Raw genomic sequence first — 17,835 nt, 5'->3', positions numbered from 1 at the left:
ATCCATGAGCATGGAATATTTTTCCATTTCTTTGTGTCTTCTTCAATTTCCTTCTATATGTTCCTTTACTTTATCCATTATAATTTTCTTTGAACAAATATTTCATTTCCTAAATTGAATTAAAATCCAAATATTCAAATTCATCATTGGTGGGAATGAAATCACCTTTTCATCTTTTTTTTTGGTGTTTATTTATTGTTGCTATGTCAGTTAGCAATTTACCAATTTTTGTGTGACATTATACTCTGCAACTTTGTTCAGCTAACTTTATTTTCATCACTGACTTCATTTCTTTTAATAGCTTAGCTATTAGATATTTTGAAAAAAAAAAGGTATTTTTTTTTTCTTTTCTGATAGCCATTGCCAGCATTTTTAGCTAAATATTAAATAAGGAATGAAAACAGAGAACATCCACATTTTGTTCTTTTTAAGGAAAAAGTGTAAGTCTTGAATGAACATAATGTTGACTCATTTTTATTCTATTTTATTTTAATGTTTATTTACTTTAGAGACAGACAGACAGAGTGTGAGTGGAGAAGAGGCAGAGAGAGGGAGACACAGAATCTGAAGCAGGTTCCAGGCTCTGAGCTGTCAGCACAGAGCCCGATGCGGGGCTTGAACTCATGAACTGCGAGATCATGACCTGAGCTGAAGTCAGACGCTTAAGCAATTGAGCCACCCAGGAGACCCAGCTCTTGTTTTTAAATACACCATTTGTCAGGGTGCCTGAGTGGCTCAATTGGCTAAGCATCTGATTCTTGGTTTCAGCTCAGGCATGATCTCACAGTCGAGAGATAAGAGCCACCATGTCAGGCACTGCACTGAGCATGGAGCCTGCTTAAGATATATTCTCTCTCTCTCTCTCTCTCTCTCTCTCTCTCCCCCCTCCCCTTCCCTCCCTTCCTCCTCCCTCCCTCTTCCCCTTCCCCCCCCCCATTCTCTCTCTCTCTCTCTCTCTCTCTCTCTCTCAAAAATAAAAAAAAAGAAAAAGAAAGCACATTTTCTTCATCGGAGTCAGAAGCTCCTATATTTAATAACTTTGTATTCCTTTCTCTGTTCTTATTATATGCATGCTCTCTAATTATTTTTGCATCTTTGGGGCTACTGTATATATGTAGGTAGCCATCTACTTTATTTGATAAGATATGTTAGCCTCTAATTGAAAATAATAGTCCACTTAAATATGAACCTTTTTTTTTTCTTTTTTTTTAATGTCTATTTACTTATTTTTTTGACAGGGAAAGGGTACAAGCGGGGGAGGGGTAGAGAGAAAGTGAGAGAAAGAATCCCAAGCAGGCTCCATGCTGTCAGCATGGAGCCCAATGTGGGGCATAATCAACTGAGTCACCCAGGAGCACCTAAATGTAAATCTTTTGCACTAGCCATTAACATGGCTTCATTCTAATTTTCATTCTCATTTGTTTGTCAAAATTGACATTGTTTATCAATTCTTTTTTTATCAATTCTTTTTCAAAGAATCAATTAAAAGACTTCTGCTTAAATTCTTTTTCTGCATCATTTGTTTTTAGTTTTATTATCTGTATTTTAACTTGTTTCCCCTTCTAAATTATTTAAGCAAAGTTCACTATGGTTTAATCACTGGATAAAATTAAACATGAGGACTCCAAAGTCAAAGACAAGCACTTTCTCCAACCCTTGGGCTCTCACAAAACAGGTCTGGTATTGAAGCCAACACAAACCTCAGAGCTGCTGTGGTCACCAGAGAGAGATTCAAGCCATTCTGTGTGCTGGCTGCCCAAGGACCAGACCTCAGTGAATAGATGTATGAGTCTAGGTATGTATGGATGAGTGACCTAAGTGAATAGATGTATGAGTCTAGGTATGCAGGGCAGTGTGTCCTGCAGTGTGGAGCCTGTATCTACAGGGGTCTGAGGGTTTGGCATTCGGTGGCTTACAAAGATGGAGACAAATAGTATCAAATCACATGGTGAGAAATTGATTCCTTTTTGAGTTCTCCCTCAACCCTTCAGACTACCTCTCTGAGAAATACTCAAGTGCCATTTCTTTAACTCCTCCCTAGGACTTTACATTCTCCTTTTTTAACCAAGAAAAGGTAGGTTTCAGACTCAGAACTCTCTACAGGTAATAGCATCTAGCTAAAATTCAGCAAGTGATATTGTTTTCTTCTGTATCATGGAGTGCAAATTTTCATTTTTAATAAATGAATTCCACTTAACAAAATTAGTGAGTTAAATAACAGTATTAAGGAAACAATACAGGTGATAAGTTAATATGAGTGACGTCTGAGAGATAGGAGGTTGATATCAGGTGAAGGAGGACTATATTTAAGGTCTCACCCAATCTCAAGGACATATGGTCACAAAGGGGAACATTAAGAACAGTTATCCCTTCATTCAACAACTACATAAAAACAACTGAGTGTCTCCTTTAGTCCAGGCATGGTTCTAGAAACTGGGGATACAATAATACATAAAAATAAAGTTCCTGCCCTCATTGGCTTATATACTAGAGAAACAGAATGATAGATGGATGATAGATAGATAGATAGATAGATAGATAGACACACAATAAATGATGCTGAGAATAAAAACAAAGCAAAACAAGGGGGAAGACAGAAAGGGGCACTATTTTAGATAGGTGGTTGCGGGAACCCTGAGCAGAGATCACATCTGAGCAGAAATTGGAATGAAGTAAAGGACTGAAGGAAGAGAATTCCAGGCAGTTGTATAACAAGTACAAGGGCCCTGAGGTAGGGACATGTTTGACATGTTCAGGTTGGGTGAGAAGGCCCTGATGGCCAGCCTATGGAAAGTGAGGGGGCAACAGAAGGAGGTGAGATCAGGGGGAGGGCAAAGGTCTGGGTCATGCATAGCCCTGAGGATTTGGCAACGACTGTGGGTTTTGTCCCAAGTGAGATGGGGAGCCATTGGAGGATTTTGAACAGAGAAATAACAATCTGACTCATATTTCTTAATTTTCCCTCTGGTTGCCTTGTAGAAACAATGTCGAGGGTAGGGTAAGGATAGAAACAGAACCCAGCTAAGAAACTATTTTTAATAATCTGGATGGAAATAATGATTGTTTGGGCTATGAAAGTAGCAGGGAACAGAGAGAAAAAGTACCATTGGATATATTTCAAAGTTAGAGATGACAGAATTTGCCAACACACTGGAAAAGGACAGTAAAACAAAAGAGGAGTGAGAGGTGGTGCTGAGGTTTTGGCTTGAGCAATTAAAATAGTAAGATGAGGATGAACGAAGTGGCAGCGGGCTGGAAGAAAGGAAGACCAACGGCACGGTTTTGGACAATCTGAGATGCCTATTGGACACCTAAATGGACATGAGGAGTAGGCAGTTAGACATACCTAGGTTTGAAGTTCAAGGGGGAAAATCCCAAACTGGAAATAGAAATTTGGATGGCATTTGAAGCTTTGGGACTACTGAGATCACTTCAGGCATGAGTGTACAGAGAAGAGATGGGGCTTGAGGAGTCAATGGCACATCCCAATTGATGCAGGTCAGAAGGATGAGAAGGACATTAAGCAAGAAACCAGTGAGGCAGGAGTTTCAAAACTGTGCTTTGAAACCCAGTGGAGAGCATATTTCCAGATGGTGGGAGTGACCAACCATGCCAACTATGGCTTTTTCATTTAGTAAGATGGAGCCTGAGAACCAACGTGAGATGTGGCAATGGTGGCCTTGACCAAGGATGTTTTGTGGATTGTGGGGAAGCCTGAGAAGGGGGCTTCATGAGTGAATGGGAAGAAGGGAATGGGGAATGTATCCTGGCCACAGTTTGAGGACTTTTGTGGAAAGGGGGAGTAGAAAGGTAACCTGATAGCCCAAAGGATGGAGGGAATGTGGGTCAAGAGTGGATTTTTAAAACTGGGAGATGTCTGCATGCTGACAGGAATGATTCAGAAGCTAGGAGAAAAACCCTTTTCATTTTAAGTTAGACTCTCTTAACTTCAGTTTTCTTCAAATAGGAGCACTTGGGAAGAGTACCTTCCTAACAAGTGGGAAGTTGTAACAGGAATTTTTTTTTTCTCCCACATCTCTGGGGAAGTGGAGGCTTAGAAGGAAAATAGGATGGTGCCACTATGGTTTGAAAGGAGTATTACACAAGGAAGGGATAGAGCTTTTGCCACTACACACACTGCTGGTCCCAGTCTCAGAGGAGATTTCTCTCAGTACACCCAGTACAGATGATTCTCCCCACCATGCCCCTGCCCCACCAAGCTGCTCAACATACCTCTTCTCCTGCCCCAGTGCTGGCCATTCCAGGAGGCCCTGACCCAAATGCCCCAAGTCTAAGTTCACCTGGTAGTGCTTTTTTGATCTTTTGGAGAAAATCAAAGCAGTGAAATTGAAGGAGGACATTTAGCTTCCACACTAAGGAACAGCTCTCTCAACACAGGCCAAGAACTCAACTGAGATCTGCAGCAGACCAAAATCTCCATCCCTCCTTTACCCTCCTCAGCTGCACTGGTAAGTTCCTTTGCTCCTAGCAGGCTCTGCCTCAGCAAAGTGGAGGCATGGATGAAGGCAACCTCCCAAGACAGCTTCCCCCTGTCACTCCCTACCCAGTTCCCCCAGTGGACCACAACACTACCCCCAAGCTTTTCCAGACTGATTTCCCTCATCAGCTCTTCCCCCATCCCCAGTCAAGACACCGACTCAAGTATCCTCTCTCCCTTTTTGTGATTTACGTTCTCATAGGACCGTAAATCCCAACTATGTCTTGTGAAGCAGTGGGAAATAATTAATATTATATCTAATGAAACTTCAACTGAGCTCACACTGTTTAGTGGTGTCCTTCTGTTTCCTTTCCATCAACTTTATTCCTTTGGGCAATGTCACACTTGTAGAAGTTTCTCTTTGTTATCTGCAGGGGCAACTCTCACTCACCAGAGCAAGTCCCTTCCTGGATAAGCCCAGGCAAAAGGGCTGGCTGAGCTGTCCCAGTCAGCAGGCTCTTTTGTCCAGGTTTGTCCTGATGTACTCCATCCACATCATCACCAGGACCAAGGTGACCCAGAGCCGGTGACAAATCAGCCAGGGCACCCTAAGCCCCAGGCTATACTTGACTGGAGGAACAAAGGAAGACAAAGTATTTGAGGGGAAGGAAGGTATGTACAAATAATACCCTCTGGTTCTATATATGCGCCATTGTGGTTCCAGAATTCTGTAGAGGAAGGGCCTTCAGGTGGCAACCTTATTGGGAATAAGAAGAAACTGTGTTTTCATAGTTCTTTTTTTTTTAATTTTTAAATGTTTATTTAAAAAAAATTTTTTTTTCAACGTTTATTTATTTTTGGGACAGAGAGAGACAGAGCATGAACGGGGAGGGGCAGAGAGAGAGGGAGACACAGAATCGGAAACAGGCTCCAGGCTCTGAGCCATCAGCCCAGAGCCCGACGCGGGGCTCGAACTCACGGACCGCGAGATCGTGACCTGGCTGAAGTCGGACGCTTAACCGACTGCGCCACCCAGGCGCCCCTTAAATGTTTATTTTTGAGGGGCACCTGGGTGGCTCAGTCGGTTGAGTGACCGACTTCAGCTCAGGTCACGATCTCACAGTCTGGAAGTTCGAGCCCCGCATCGGGCTCTGTGCTGACAGCTCAGAGCCGGGAGCCTGCTTCAGATTCTGTGTCTCCCTCTCTCTCTCTTCCTCCCCCGTTCATGCTCTGTCTCTGTCTCAGAAATAAACACTAAAAAAATAAAATTTAATTAAAAAAAATAATAAATGTTTATTTTTGAGAGACAGAGCAGGAGTAGGGGAGGGGCATAGAGAGAGGGAGACAGAAAATCTGAAGCAGGCCCCAGGATCTGAGCTGTCAGCACAGAGCCTGACGTGTGGCTCGAACCCACGAGCTACATGATCATGACCTGAGCTGAAGTCAGATGCTTAACCGACTGAGCCACCCAAAGAACCCAAAGAACCCCTATGGTTATTTATTTAATAGTGAGGTAACATCAGTTGCTCAGATCAAAAAATGAGTATGACAGAAATTTGGGGGGCACCACTGAGTACCTGGCCATATGTCACAAGGATTCTCTTTTGAGGGATGGCAGATGGGGCTTTGTACCGTTCCAGATTAGCAGCATTTTGCTAGTGAGTAATTAAAACCCTGACTTTGGGATCTGTTGGGACCATAAGACTCCCTGGTTGAAGCTTTTCCTATGGTAGGTGGAGAGCTTTCTTTGGAGTTTGTACCAAATGAACAGAGATGTGAGTTGGCCAGAGGTGAGCTGAGGAGTTATATGAGGAAAAAAAGGGAGGCACGGGTGCCACCCCCTGCTCCATATAGCCTGTGCCTGATCTTATCTCCCAGCAGGACCAGGCAACCATGGAGGAAGAAAACTACACGAGTGCCTCTGAGTTCATCCTCCTAGGGCTCTCCAGCCAGCCCGAAAGGCAAGATCTGATCTTTGGGCTCTTCCTTGTCATGTACCTGGTCGGGGCAGCAGGGAACTTGCTCATCATCCTGGCCATTGGTTCAGACTCCCACCTCCACACACCCATGTACTTCTTCCTCAGCAACCTTTCCCTTGTGGATTGCTGCTTCATCTCCTCCACAGTCCCTAAGATGCTTATGAACATCCAGATGCAGACTCAGTCCATTTCTTATTGTGGCTGCCTAACCCAGATCTACTTCTGCATTTTGCTTGCCAACATGGACAACTTTCTCCTGATGGCAATGGCTTATGACCGTTATGTGGCCATCTGCCACCCCCTTCACTATTCCACCATGATGAGTCTGCAAATCTGTGCCCTGATGCTGGGGAGCTTCTGGCTCATCGCCAGCCTCCACTCCCTGCTACACACTGTCCTCATGGCTCGGCTGGAGTTCTGTGCCAGCAACGTCATCCCTTACTTCTTTTGTGACCTCATTCCCCTGCTCCAGCTATCCTGTTCCAATACACAGCTCAACCAGCTCATGATTCTGCTGGTGGGGGGTTTGATTGTCCTCATTCCTTTCCTCACCATTCTTGTGTCCTACACCCACATTGTGTCTGCTGTGCTTAAGGTCCCATCTACCCAGGGCAAACAAAAGGCCTTTTCTACCTGTGGTTCTCATCTTGCTGTAGTCACCCTCTTCTATGGGACTATCACGGGGGTCTACTTGAGTCCCTCATCATCCCATTCAACTGACAAGGATTCACTGGCTTCAGTGATGTATATGGTGGTCACACCCATGCTGAACCCCTTCATTTACTGCCTGAGAAACAAGGACATGAAGGGAGCCACAAGAAAACTGTTCAGTATAAAGGCTTTATCCTGTGGGCTGTGACAGCAAAGACCCCTCTTACGGCCTTTGTGCTGGGAAGGGGATGAATTAGAGACAGGCTCCACATATAGAGGGCTAGAGAAACATAGACTTAATTGTCCTGGGTCACCATGGCCAGGAAGTCCTCTCATTTCTCCATAAGTAATTTCCAAGTTCCTTCTTGGGCTTTGCTCAAACTGCCCAAACATGGTGAGGGGCATAACCTCTCCCCTAAAGACAGAACCACATAAACAGATGCAAATTAGCTTTGTCTGCAGACCTTCCAGAGAAGTCCATGTGAAAAAAGAATCTGTGGCCTGTGCTGATAGCCTGTGCCAAAGGGATGCCCTCTCAGAGCTCCAATGCACCCTCTGTTCCTCAAATCCTTAACCTTCATGCATCCCAATTTCTAAACTCTTCTGCTGTATCCCCACTTCCTCAACCATCATCCCCACATTCTGGGTTGAATCTAGCTCTGGGGACAGACTTGATTGCCCTCAAAGCCATCCCACTCTTGGCCTTGGATGCTGCTGGGTAGGGTTCCATAGCTCTGTATACTCGCATTAGGGATGCTTACAGTGATATCTCAGCTGAACACCTAGACAGGCTGCAAGGGGTATGGTAGAACTTGATAGAGCATTACACAGAAAGTCCTAACCACTGACTTCTGGTCCTGGCCCCATAGTTACTGGCCATTTGACTCCAGTCCATCTGAAATTCACCATTCTACCAAACACACTGTGCTTTTTTAGTCTCTACTTTTGCTGTTCCAGTAGAGTCAACTTGCCCATTTCTATCAAATTTCCAGGTGTCCTTCAGGCTCAGATAAAATACCATACCCTTCATGAAGCCACCTCAAGTCTCCCCAGCTGAGAGAATTTTCTGTCTCCTGGAACACCATATAATTGTAATGCTGTTCAACCCTTTCATATCTGGCTTTGCATGATTAGTGTTCACCACAACTCCACTCCAAACAGGATGGTTGGGTCATTTTTAAATTTTATAAAAGCTCCTATTTATCTTAAGAAACTCATCCTCAGAAGACTTTATCAAGTGCCTGGTTTAAAATAATGACTCGGGGCACCTGGGTGGCTTAGTTGGTTAAGTGTCCGACTTCGGCTGAGGTCATGATCTTGCAGTCTATGAGTTCAAGCCCCGCGTCGGGCTCTGTGCAGACAGCTCAGAGCCTGGAGCCTGCTTCAGATTCTGTGTCCCTCTCTCGCTCTGCCACTCACCTGCTCCTGCTCTGTCTCTCTCTCTCTCTTAAAAATAAATAAGACATTTAAAAAAGTTTTTTAAATAATGACTCAATAAAAGTATGCTGCTAATAGATGCTAATGATGACCATGACAATGGTGGCAAACACTGGGAAAAAAAACATTTACATCCTTTCTCCCCATGATTTAGTCTTAACCAATATGTTTTATATCTTCCTCTCCCCTTTCAAGGTAAAAGAGCTACCAATCTGGGAGGTCAGAGCCTAAGGAGTTCACTGGTGCATATTTTATAAAGGGCAGTATACCCTAGAGGGTTAGCATCCAGGAATGAAGTCCCCTCCTTCTAGCCTGGCCCCTGGTTAGTCCTCTTCTATTTGTGGTCTGCCTGGAATCCCCACTTGAAGCCCAGTCACCCCTCTCTCTCTCTCTCTCTCTCCACACCATGCCCGAGCACACAATCCTCAATTCAGATTTGGGGCTAAGAGTAGGAAGCAGGTAGGCCCATACTATTTTCCAGCTCACTTTTGATCACTGAGTCCACGATGGAGGTTACTGAGTATAACTCAGACACCCACAAAGTGGTACTCTGGCTCAAAGTTTGCTATTGTCCTTTGAGCATAGTGTTTCCTTGGGAAACTTCAAGAGTTGTAATGATTTGGCAGGAAAGGATTTAGGCTTTCTTGGGCCTCTGACCATAAAACCACAATAACAGCAAGAAAATCTCACCTCAAACCTATAAAAATGATGTGAAGAAAAGCCGATGTCAACATGGAGGGGAGGTCTTCCTTTAATATGGTTTTGCTACAATGGTGAATAATACAATGGTTTGGACCCAAGGTTAAAAAAAAAAAGTGAACAAGAAAAAAAAAAAGAGGGGCAGTGCTGAATAAATATGAAAGACCTTCAACTGACCTTTCTCACTGCTGTGAGAAGGCTCTCTGGCTCAGAGGCCTCTCTTCCAAGGAAGGGCACAGGATGAGATAATCCTCCTCTCATAGCAAACACCTTTGCAGACTGGCTCTATTCCTGGCCCAGAGACTGCTTGCTGAGGGGCAAGTGGAAAAGGATGTTCTCTTCCTCATCCTACACAGAGGTCAACTATAAAAAGTTCAGAAGCCCAGCCACCTTTACAGTCTTGGCAGCATAAACCTAATTCTGTGAACTTATCAGACTGTTAATTTCTATTTAAAAAATAAAGTGTTAAATTCTTATGCCATACACAAAAATAAACTCAAGGTGAATGAAAGACCTAAATGTTAGACAGGAAACCATCAAAACCCTAGAGGAGAAAACAGGCAACAACCTCTTTGACCTCAGCCGCAGCAATTTCTTGCTCAACATGTCTCTAAAGGCAAGAGAATTAAAAGCAAAAATGAACTATTGGTACATCATCAAGATAAAAAGCTTCTGCACTGCAACAGAAACAATCAACAAAACTAAAAGGCAACTGACTGAATGGGAGAAGATATTTGCAAATGACATATCCAGGGTTAGTATCCAAAATCTATAAAGAACTTACCAAACTCAGCACCCAGAAAACAAATAATACAGTGAAGAAATAGGTAGAAGACATGAACAGACACTTTTCCAAAGAAGACATCCAGATGGCCAACTGACACATGAAAAAATGCTCAACATCACTCGTCATCAGGGAAATACAAATTAAAACCACACTGAGATACCACCTCACACCGTCAGAGTGGCTAAAATTAACAACTCAGGAAACAACAGATGCTGGCGCAGATGTGGAGAAACAGGAACCCTCTTGCGCTGTTGGTGGGAATGCAAACTGGTGCAGTTGCTGGAAAACAGTGTGGAGGTTCCCCAAAAACTAAAAATAGAACTACCCCAAGACCTAGCAATAGCACTACCAGGAATTTATCCAAAGGAGACAAAAGTGCTGATTCATAGGGGCACACGTACCCCAATATTTATAGCAGCACTATCAACAATAGCCAAATTATGGAAAGAGCCCAAATGTCCATCAACTGATGAATGGATAAAGATATGGTTTATATATACAATGGAATACTACTTGGCAATGAGAAAGAATGAAATCTTGCCATTTGCAACAACATGGATGGAACTGGAGAGTATTATGCTAAGTGAAACAAGTCAGTCAGAGAAAGACAGATATCCTATGTTTTCACTCACATGCGAATTTGAGAAACTTAACAGAAGACCATGGGGGAAGGGAAGGGGAAAAAATAGTTTCAAACAGAGAGGGAGGCAAACCATAAGAGACTCAAATACAGAGAACAAACTGAGGGTTGATGGGGGGCTGGGGGAAAGGAGAAAATGGGTGATAGGCATTGAGGAGGGCACTTGTTGGGATAAGCACTGCGTGTTGTATGTAAGCAATGAATCATGGGAATCTACTCCCGAAGCCAAGAGCACAGTGTAAACACTGTGTTAGCTAACTTGACAATAAATTATATTTTAAAATTAATAATAAATAAGGTATTCAAGAAGAAAGGAAAAAATAGTTCTAGGATCCACATTCTTTTAAATAGCATTATTAAGTACCACCAGTAGTAAAGTGGAAGCATCTTCAAGAATAATGAGACCCTTTTCCCTCTTAGCACAAGGCACTCACTCCCCACGCTTGTCTTTTCCTCCACTGCAGCCCCGTTCTGGGATCAGCTCACGCCATGGGTTTTGGAGACCTGAAAACCCCCACTGGCCTCCAGGTGCTCAACGACTACCTTGCAGACAAGAGCTACATCGAGGGGTATGTGCCATCACAAGCAGACGTGGCAGTATTTGAAGTAGTCTCCGGCCCTCCACCTGCCAACTTGTATCATGTCCTATGTTGGTATAATCACATCAAGTCTTATGAAAAGGAAAAGACCAGCCTTCCAGGAGTGAAGAAAACTTTGGGCAAGTATGGCCCTGCTAATGTGGAATGCATCACAGGAAGTGGAGCTACAGATAGTAAAGATGATGATGACATTGATCTCTTTGGTTCTGAGGAGGAGGAAGAAAGTGAAGAAGCAAAGCAGCTGAGAGAGGAACGCCTTACACAATATGAGTCAAAGAAAGCCAAAAAACCTGCACTTGTTGCCAAGTCTTCCATCTTACTAGACGTGAAACCTTGGGACGATGAGACAGATATGCAACTGAGTGCTTCTGAAGCATTCAAGCAGACGGCTTGGTTTGGGGCTCTTCTAAACTAGTTCCAGTGGAGTATGGAATCAAAAAACTTCAAATACAGTGTGTAGTGGAAGATGATAAAGTTGGAACAGATATGCTGGAGGAGTGGATCACTGCTTTAGAGGACTATGTGCAGTCCATGGACATGGCTGCTTTTAATAAGATCTGAAGTTCATTGTAGGTAATTGCCCTTAAATAAAAGCTTGAAGACAAAAAAAAAAAAAAAAAAAGAATGAGAATAGGGGTGCCTAGAAGGCTCAGTTGGCTAAGCAACCAACTTTGATTTCAGCTCAGGTCCTGATCTTACAGTTCGTGAGTTCAAGCCCCAGGTGGGGCTCTATGTTGACAGTGCAGAACCTGCTTGGGATTCCTTCTCTCCTTCTCTCCCTGCCCCTCCCCAACTTGTGTTCTCTCTCTCTCTCTTTCTCTCTCTCTCTCTGAAAATAAACTTAAAAAAAAGAATAATGAGAATAATAAATATCTCCTTTATAGCATTTTCCAAGTCCTATATAACCCTTTCACCCCGATACCTTCCTGTTCACAGTGGATGCCTTTTCCACACCAGAGGGCCATAGCTACATCCACTTAACAAATACAATTTGAGCTCCAATGACAATTCTGCACCAGGTAATATTATAGGTACTGATATATCAGCAAACAAAAGAAAGTTTCTACCTTCATGCAGCTAATGTTCCAGGGCATGGGAGGAGAACAGGAAAAAAACAACAACAACAACAAATATGCACATGTCAGAAAGCTGTAAGTGCTAAGTGCTATAAAGAAAAAGAAAAACATATTCAGGTCAGGAACTAGCAACTGATAAGGAGTATAATTGTGGTAGGGTCTGTGCTTCAAGTGTCCATTGCTGAGAAAAAAAACACCCAAATTTAGTGGCTTAAAATAACAGCAATCACTGGGGTGCCTGGCTGGCTCAGTTGATGGAGCATGTGACCCTTAATCTCAGGGTGGTGAGTTCAAGCTCCACATTGGGCATGGACCCTACTTAAAAGAAATAATAAAACAATAAAAAATAAATAATGCCTATCTAACTAGGGCTACTATAGAGGTTAAACAAGTTCTTGTATATAAAATAACCTGTGATAACTAATAGATAGTCAATAAATGTTAGTTAAAGCAATCTTTAAAAAGTAACAGCAATCATTTATTTTCTCTCTCATATTTCTGGGGGTGACTGGGTTGATCTCAGCAATGCTCCCTCAGGGTCCATCATGCAGTTGTATACAAACAAGCTTGGGCTGGAGTTCTCCTGAAGAATTCCCCACTCATGTATCTAACGGTTGATGCTGGTTGTCAGTGAGGACCACAGTTAGGGCTGTTGTTGCTGGAGTGTGGCATGTCTGTGTGACATGGGCTTCTTCACAGCATGACAGTTCTGTTCCAAGGCCAGCATCCCAACTACTGTTTTTCATGACCTACCCTGAGGAGTAACATAGCCTCACTGACTCCGTATTTTGTTAAGAGTCACTAAGGTCAGTCAATATTCAAGAGGAAAGGAAATAGAGTCTATCTCTTAATGGGAAGAATTGACAAAGAATTTGCAGACACATTTTAAAAATATCACAGGTAGTTAGGAAAGGTCTTTCAAAACAGAAACTCACATGAAGAAGAGATATAAAGTTGCAAAAGGTCTTGATAAAATGGGTTCCAGACAAAGAGAACAAAAGCATAGGCCCTAAGAGGGAGCATTCCTGGCATGTTGGTCAATGTGCTCCAGGAAGAACTGTTAGTTAAGTAAGGTCTTTGGCTTTTATTCTGAGAAGGGAAGCCTTTGGAAAGTTCTGAACAGAGAAGTGAGATAATCTTATTTATATTTTCTAAAGATTGTCTGGTTCTTATATGGTGAAGAGACTATCAAGAAGAAAGAATAGAAGCATGCAAATTAATCAGAAGGCTGTTAAAGTAGTCCAAGAGAGATGGTGGCTCGGACCTGAACATGCTGGAGGTAATATTAAGTTGCCAGACTGTGTGTGGGTTGAAAGGAGAACCAGCAGAATTTGCTGATGGTGTGGATTCAGGGTATGAGAGAGTGTTGTAGGCTTTTTGGCCTGAGCAACTGAGGGAATGCAAGGTCTATCCACTAAGATGAGAAAAAAAAAAAAAAAAGAGAGAGAGAGAGAGAGAGGTTTGGATGGTGGAGAGAAAACCAAGCGGTTGGTTTTGTGATAAGTTTGAGATGCCTATTTGATCTTCAAAGTGGATAGCAGTATCTATGAGTTAGAACTCAAGGGAGAATTCAAAACACCCTGGAATCTCGCTTCCCCCCACCCCACCATGCCACTGAAACTGCTCTTACCAATACCACCAATGATTCTTTAAGTTGATAAAGCCAATGCACATTTCTTTTTTTTTTTTTTAGTGGTAAAATACATATAACGTAAATTTATCATCTTAAAGTGCTCAGTTCAGTGGCATACAGTACATTCACACTGTTGTGCAGCCACACCATCATCCCTCCATAGAACTCCTCACTTTGCAAAACTGAAACTCTCCACCCATTAAACACCAACTCCCCATTCCTTCTGCTCCCAGACCCTGGCAACCACTCCTCTACTTTCTGTCTTTCTGAATTTGACTACTCTAGGTACTTCATATAAATGGAATCATACAGCACTTGTCCTTTTATTTCACTTAGCACAATGCCTTCAAGGTTCATCCATGCTGTAGCATGTCAGAATGTCCTCCCTTTTTTAACGCTGAATAATCCATTTTATGGAAAGACCACATTTTGCTTATCCATTCATCCATTGATGGACACTTGGGTTGCCTCCACCTTTTGACTATGGTGAATAACACTGCTATGAACATGGCAGTCCCTGTTTTTAATTCTTTGGAGTCTACACCCAGTAGTGGAATTGCTACATCATATGGTAACTCGAGTTTTAATTTTTTGAGGAGACGCCATACTGTCTTACAAAGCACTTTTGCTTTTCATATTCCCACCAACAGTGTACAAGTGTTCTATTTTTTCCACACTCAAACTAAGAGATAAAAACAAACAAACAAACAAACCTTGAAATCTCTATTAAACGTCTTCGGTGAAAAGTTGCATGTCTTTCTATCTGTCTGTAGCCTGAGGCTATTCTAAAAAAACTTTTTTAATGTTTATTTATGTTTTAGAGACAGAGAGAGACAGAGCACAAGCTGAGCCAGGGAGGGGCAGAGAGAGAGGGAGTCATAGAATCAGAAGCAGGCTCCAGGCTCTGAGCTGTCAGCACAGAGCCTGACACAGGGCTCATATCCACAAATGGTGAGATCATGATCTGAGCCAAAGTCAGACACTTAACCAAATGAGCCACCCAGGTGCCCCTAGCTTGAGGTTAGTCTACTACTTTTTTTTCGTTTTTGCTACTACACTTACTAAATTAGGAAAGGAAAATGAAATGCAGTAATATAATACATATTGAATAATGATCCAATATTGAGATGTCAGTGTGTTCTGTATGAATGGAGCTATTCTGACCATGATATGGTCTATAGAAATTACAGTATAGGAATGGATCTCCCCTTAGATGACACCTAGAGTCAGCTCCACGTAAACAAAGTAGGTTTGGAACAGTTTGGATGGAAGGGTGGTAAGGAAATAGATATTAAAACTGAAAAGAGTGCTCACTTTGACAGCACTTATAGTAAAATTGGGACCATACAGAGAAGATTAGCATGGCCTCTGCACAAGGATAACATGCAAATTTGTGAAACATTTTGTATTTTTGTATGGAATAGGTGAATCACTAAATTGTACACCTGAAACTACACTGGAAAGTAAAATAAAAAATAAAATAAAATAAAATAAAATAAAATAAAATAAAATAAAATAAAGTAAAATAAAGTAAAATAAAGTAAAATAAAGTAAAATAAAATAATAAAATAATAAAATAAAATAAAATAAAATAAAATAAAATAAAATAAAATAAAATAAAATAAATAAAATAAAATAACAAAATACTGAGAAAAGATCCAGTGGAATGAGAAAGATAAGGAGAATTCTTTTTGCTACCTCTACATACTAAAGGACATGTGTCCTTTGTGAAGGCTTCTTCCAACAAAGTGACAGCCAGATCTACAAATGGCCCTGCACTTAGTCTTCCCCTCCCTTATCTTCCTCCCCCTTATCTTCTTTTTCCTTCAACAAATCAAGACATCACTTTAGTCAGGCACAAAAGGATTACATCTTAAGATATTTTACTAAGAAGTCAAGGTAAAATAAGAGGAAACAACACGTCATTCAAAAAAAAAAACAAAAGGGAAGGCTTTTTTTTTTTTTTTTTTTTCTTGATCTAGAATCCAGTCTACTATTGAACTCGCCTTCTGGATGAGGACTGATTCTCAGTCACAGAAGCTGTGCTCTTTCTCAAACTCTCCTGTATCATTTCAGTGGTCTCGCCATCAATGCCCTCAATGCACTCTGAATCCTCCTCTATAGTTATACAGAACAAAGAGTTTACTTAAAAGAATACTGTTAAAGATCTTTTACCAACACAGATCTCAGAACAACTTACAGATTTGGTTCTGTTAGTTCACAAAGTACCTTACTAGTGGGAGATCAGGATGTAACTGTCCTGTATTGTTGAAGAAATTTGTGTGTTATGGCTACAACCTGAGAGGAGTACAGTAACATTGTGCTATGGAAGGTCATGCGTTGCTGTTCCTTCCTAGAGCCATCTCATACTTGCTCTGGGCTGGTGGGAGTAAATTTCAGGATCTGTTCCAATGTTTGAATGAGCGCTCTGGTGAAGCCACAGTGTTCTACTCAATGGAGCTACCATTCTTAAAGTTTATGTGCATTATTATCATCTGAGGAGTTGGGTAAAATGAAGATTCTTAGGTCCCTTTGGACCACTACTCCATCCACAAATACAGTTTTTAAAAGTTTCCCAAGGGGCACCTGGGTGGTTCAGTCAGTTAAATGTCCGACTTCGGCTCAGGTCATGATCTCTCAGTCTGTGAGTTCGAGCCCCGTGTCAGGCTCTGTGCTGACAGCTCAGGGCCTGGAGCCTGCTTCTGATTCTATGTCTCCCTCTCACTCTGCCCCTTCCCCACTCATGCTCTGTATCTCTCTCTCTCTCAAAAATGAATAAATGTTAAAAAAAAAATAAAGTTCCCCAGGTGATTTTGATGTCAAGTGGTCTTCAGATAATAATTTGAGAATCTCTGTTGAAAAGCACTGTTAAAAGATAACCTGAAGCGTTTTTAAATCGTTAAGTTTGAGCAAAAATCAGGCAGTATCAAACCAGAAGTGGTTAGCAGCACTCTATCCACAGGAGGTAGTGGCATGACATGTAAAAAGATAGGAAGCAAAGCAAGGAAACCATTTGATTGGCTAGGGCTTACATTTGTCTTGTATGAGAAAGCCCAGTTGGCTGTTTGTGACTGTTTGTCCTTATGTTTTGATTTCTTAACCTTGAGGCATTTACAGACTTAGGTTTTGGGTTGCTTATGTAGGCTGCCAAGGCATTAGAACTACCTCAGTCAAATTAATGGCCTCCTTTTTTAATTAACTTAACAGCATAAAGAACAAAACCTCTAATCTGGACTATCCTAAGGACAGTTTTCACCTTGAGCACAAAGTATGACAAAGACTTGCTAACTCCACCACTAGCAAGGATGTGAATACACCCGAGCAAGCTGACATAGCTGGATTTACTGAGTGTTGACTACCACCCAGAGGCAGCAGTATCCTCTGCAGTAGCGTGGAAAGCAAGGGAAAGTTCTTAGACAGTGGAGCTGGATCACTAACTTCTAGATCTAATACACTGGATCTTTTGAGTCAGATGCCATTATTCTATGAGAAAATGATCTTCTAAAGTCCAACCCCACACCATCCAGTTACATGTCCCACTACTCCCCTTCCCTGAGTTTCCTGAAGTATAAAGTACTTCAAGGTAGAGGTATGATCAGAGCCAGGTAGGATTTACCAGAGAGGCATCAGGGTCACATTTGGAGTAGGGGGTGACAGAGCAGTCAGGGACCAGTGAGGACACTAGAATGTTATGGGTCTCTAGGCATAACAGCTCTTGCTGATCTAACGTGCGTAAAGATACTAGATGTGGGCTGGAGCTGAGGTCCTGCAAAGTTTGCTAGGGCTTGGCATTGGGGGAGCTTCCAGATGTATACCCAGGGTCACTGGATGGTAGGTAAACTCTATCACATACTAGGGGTGTGTGATAGGCACCCAGAAAGCCTAATTTCTGGCAT

The 17,835-nt window shown here is 42.2% G+C and overlaps 1 protein-coding gene, 1 non-coding gene and 1 pseudogene across 2 annotated transcripts; all 3 read left to right on the top strand.

Moving 5' to 3' along the window:
• The first annotated feature begins 6,206 nt into the window (after nucleotides 1-6,206).
• Nucleotides 6,207-7,276, top strand: LOC125154092 (putative olfactory receptor 1F12P). The gene has a single exon (XM_047837816.1). It carries the CDS (start codon nucleotides 6,332-6,334, stop codon nucleotides 7,274-7,276), a length of 945 nt encoding a protein of 314 aa, XP_047693772.1. The 5' UTR covers nucleotides 6,207-6,331.
• A 3,844-nt stretch (nucleotides 7,277-11,120) lies between these two features.
• Nucleotides 11,121-11,791, top strand: LOC125154096 (elongation factor 1-beta-like; annotated as a pseudogene).
• Nucleotides 11,792-15,245: 3,454 nt separating this feature from the next.
• LOC125154861 (U6 spliceosomal RNA) lies at nucleotides 15,246-15,352 on the top strand. Its single transcript, XR_007147954.1, has one exon. It is a non-coding gene; the product is annotated as a U6 spliceosomal RNA (small nuclear RNA).
• The last annotated feature ends 2,483 nt before the right edge of the window (nucleotides 15,353-17,835 follow it).

Source organism: Prionailurus viverrinus, chromosome E3 (assembly GCF_022837055.1).
Source record: "Prionailurus viverrinus isolate Anna chromosome E3, UM_Priviv_1.0, whole genome shotgun sequence".
NCBI classification, from domain to species: Eukaryota; Metazoa; Chordata; class Mammalia; order Carnivora; family Felidae; genus Prionailurus; species Prionailurus viverrinus.
Note: the sequence above shows the minus strand (reverse complement) of the source record. Positions and strands in the feature narration are given on the sequence as shown.

What these genes read in the sequence shown, in the direction of transcription:
- LOC125154092 (XM_047837816.1), top strand. Translation starts at nt 6,332, where the DNA reads ATGGAGGAAGAAAACTACACGAGTGCCTCTGAGTTCATCCTCCTAGGG.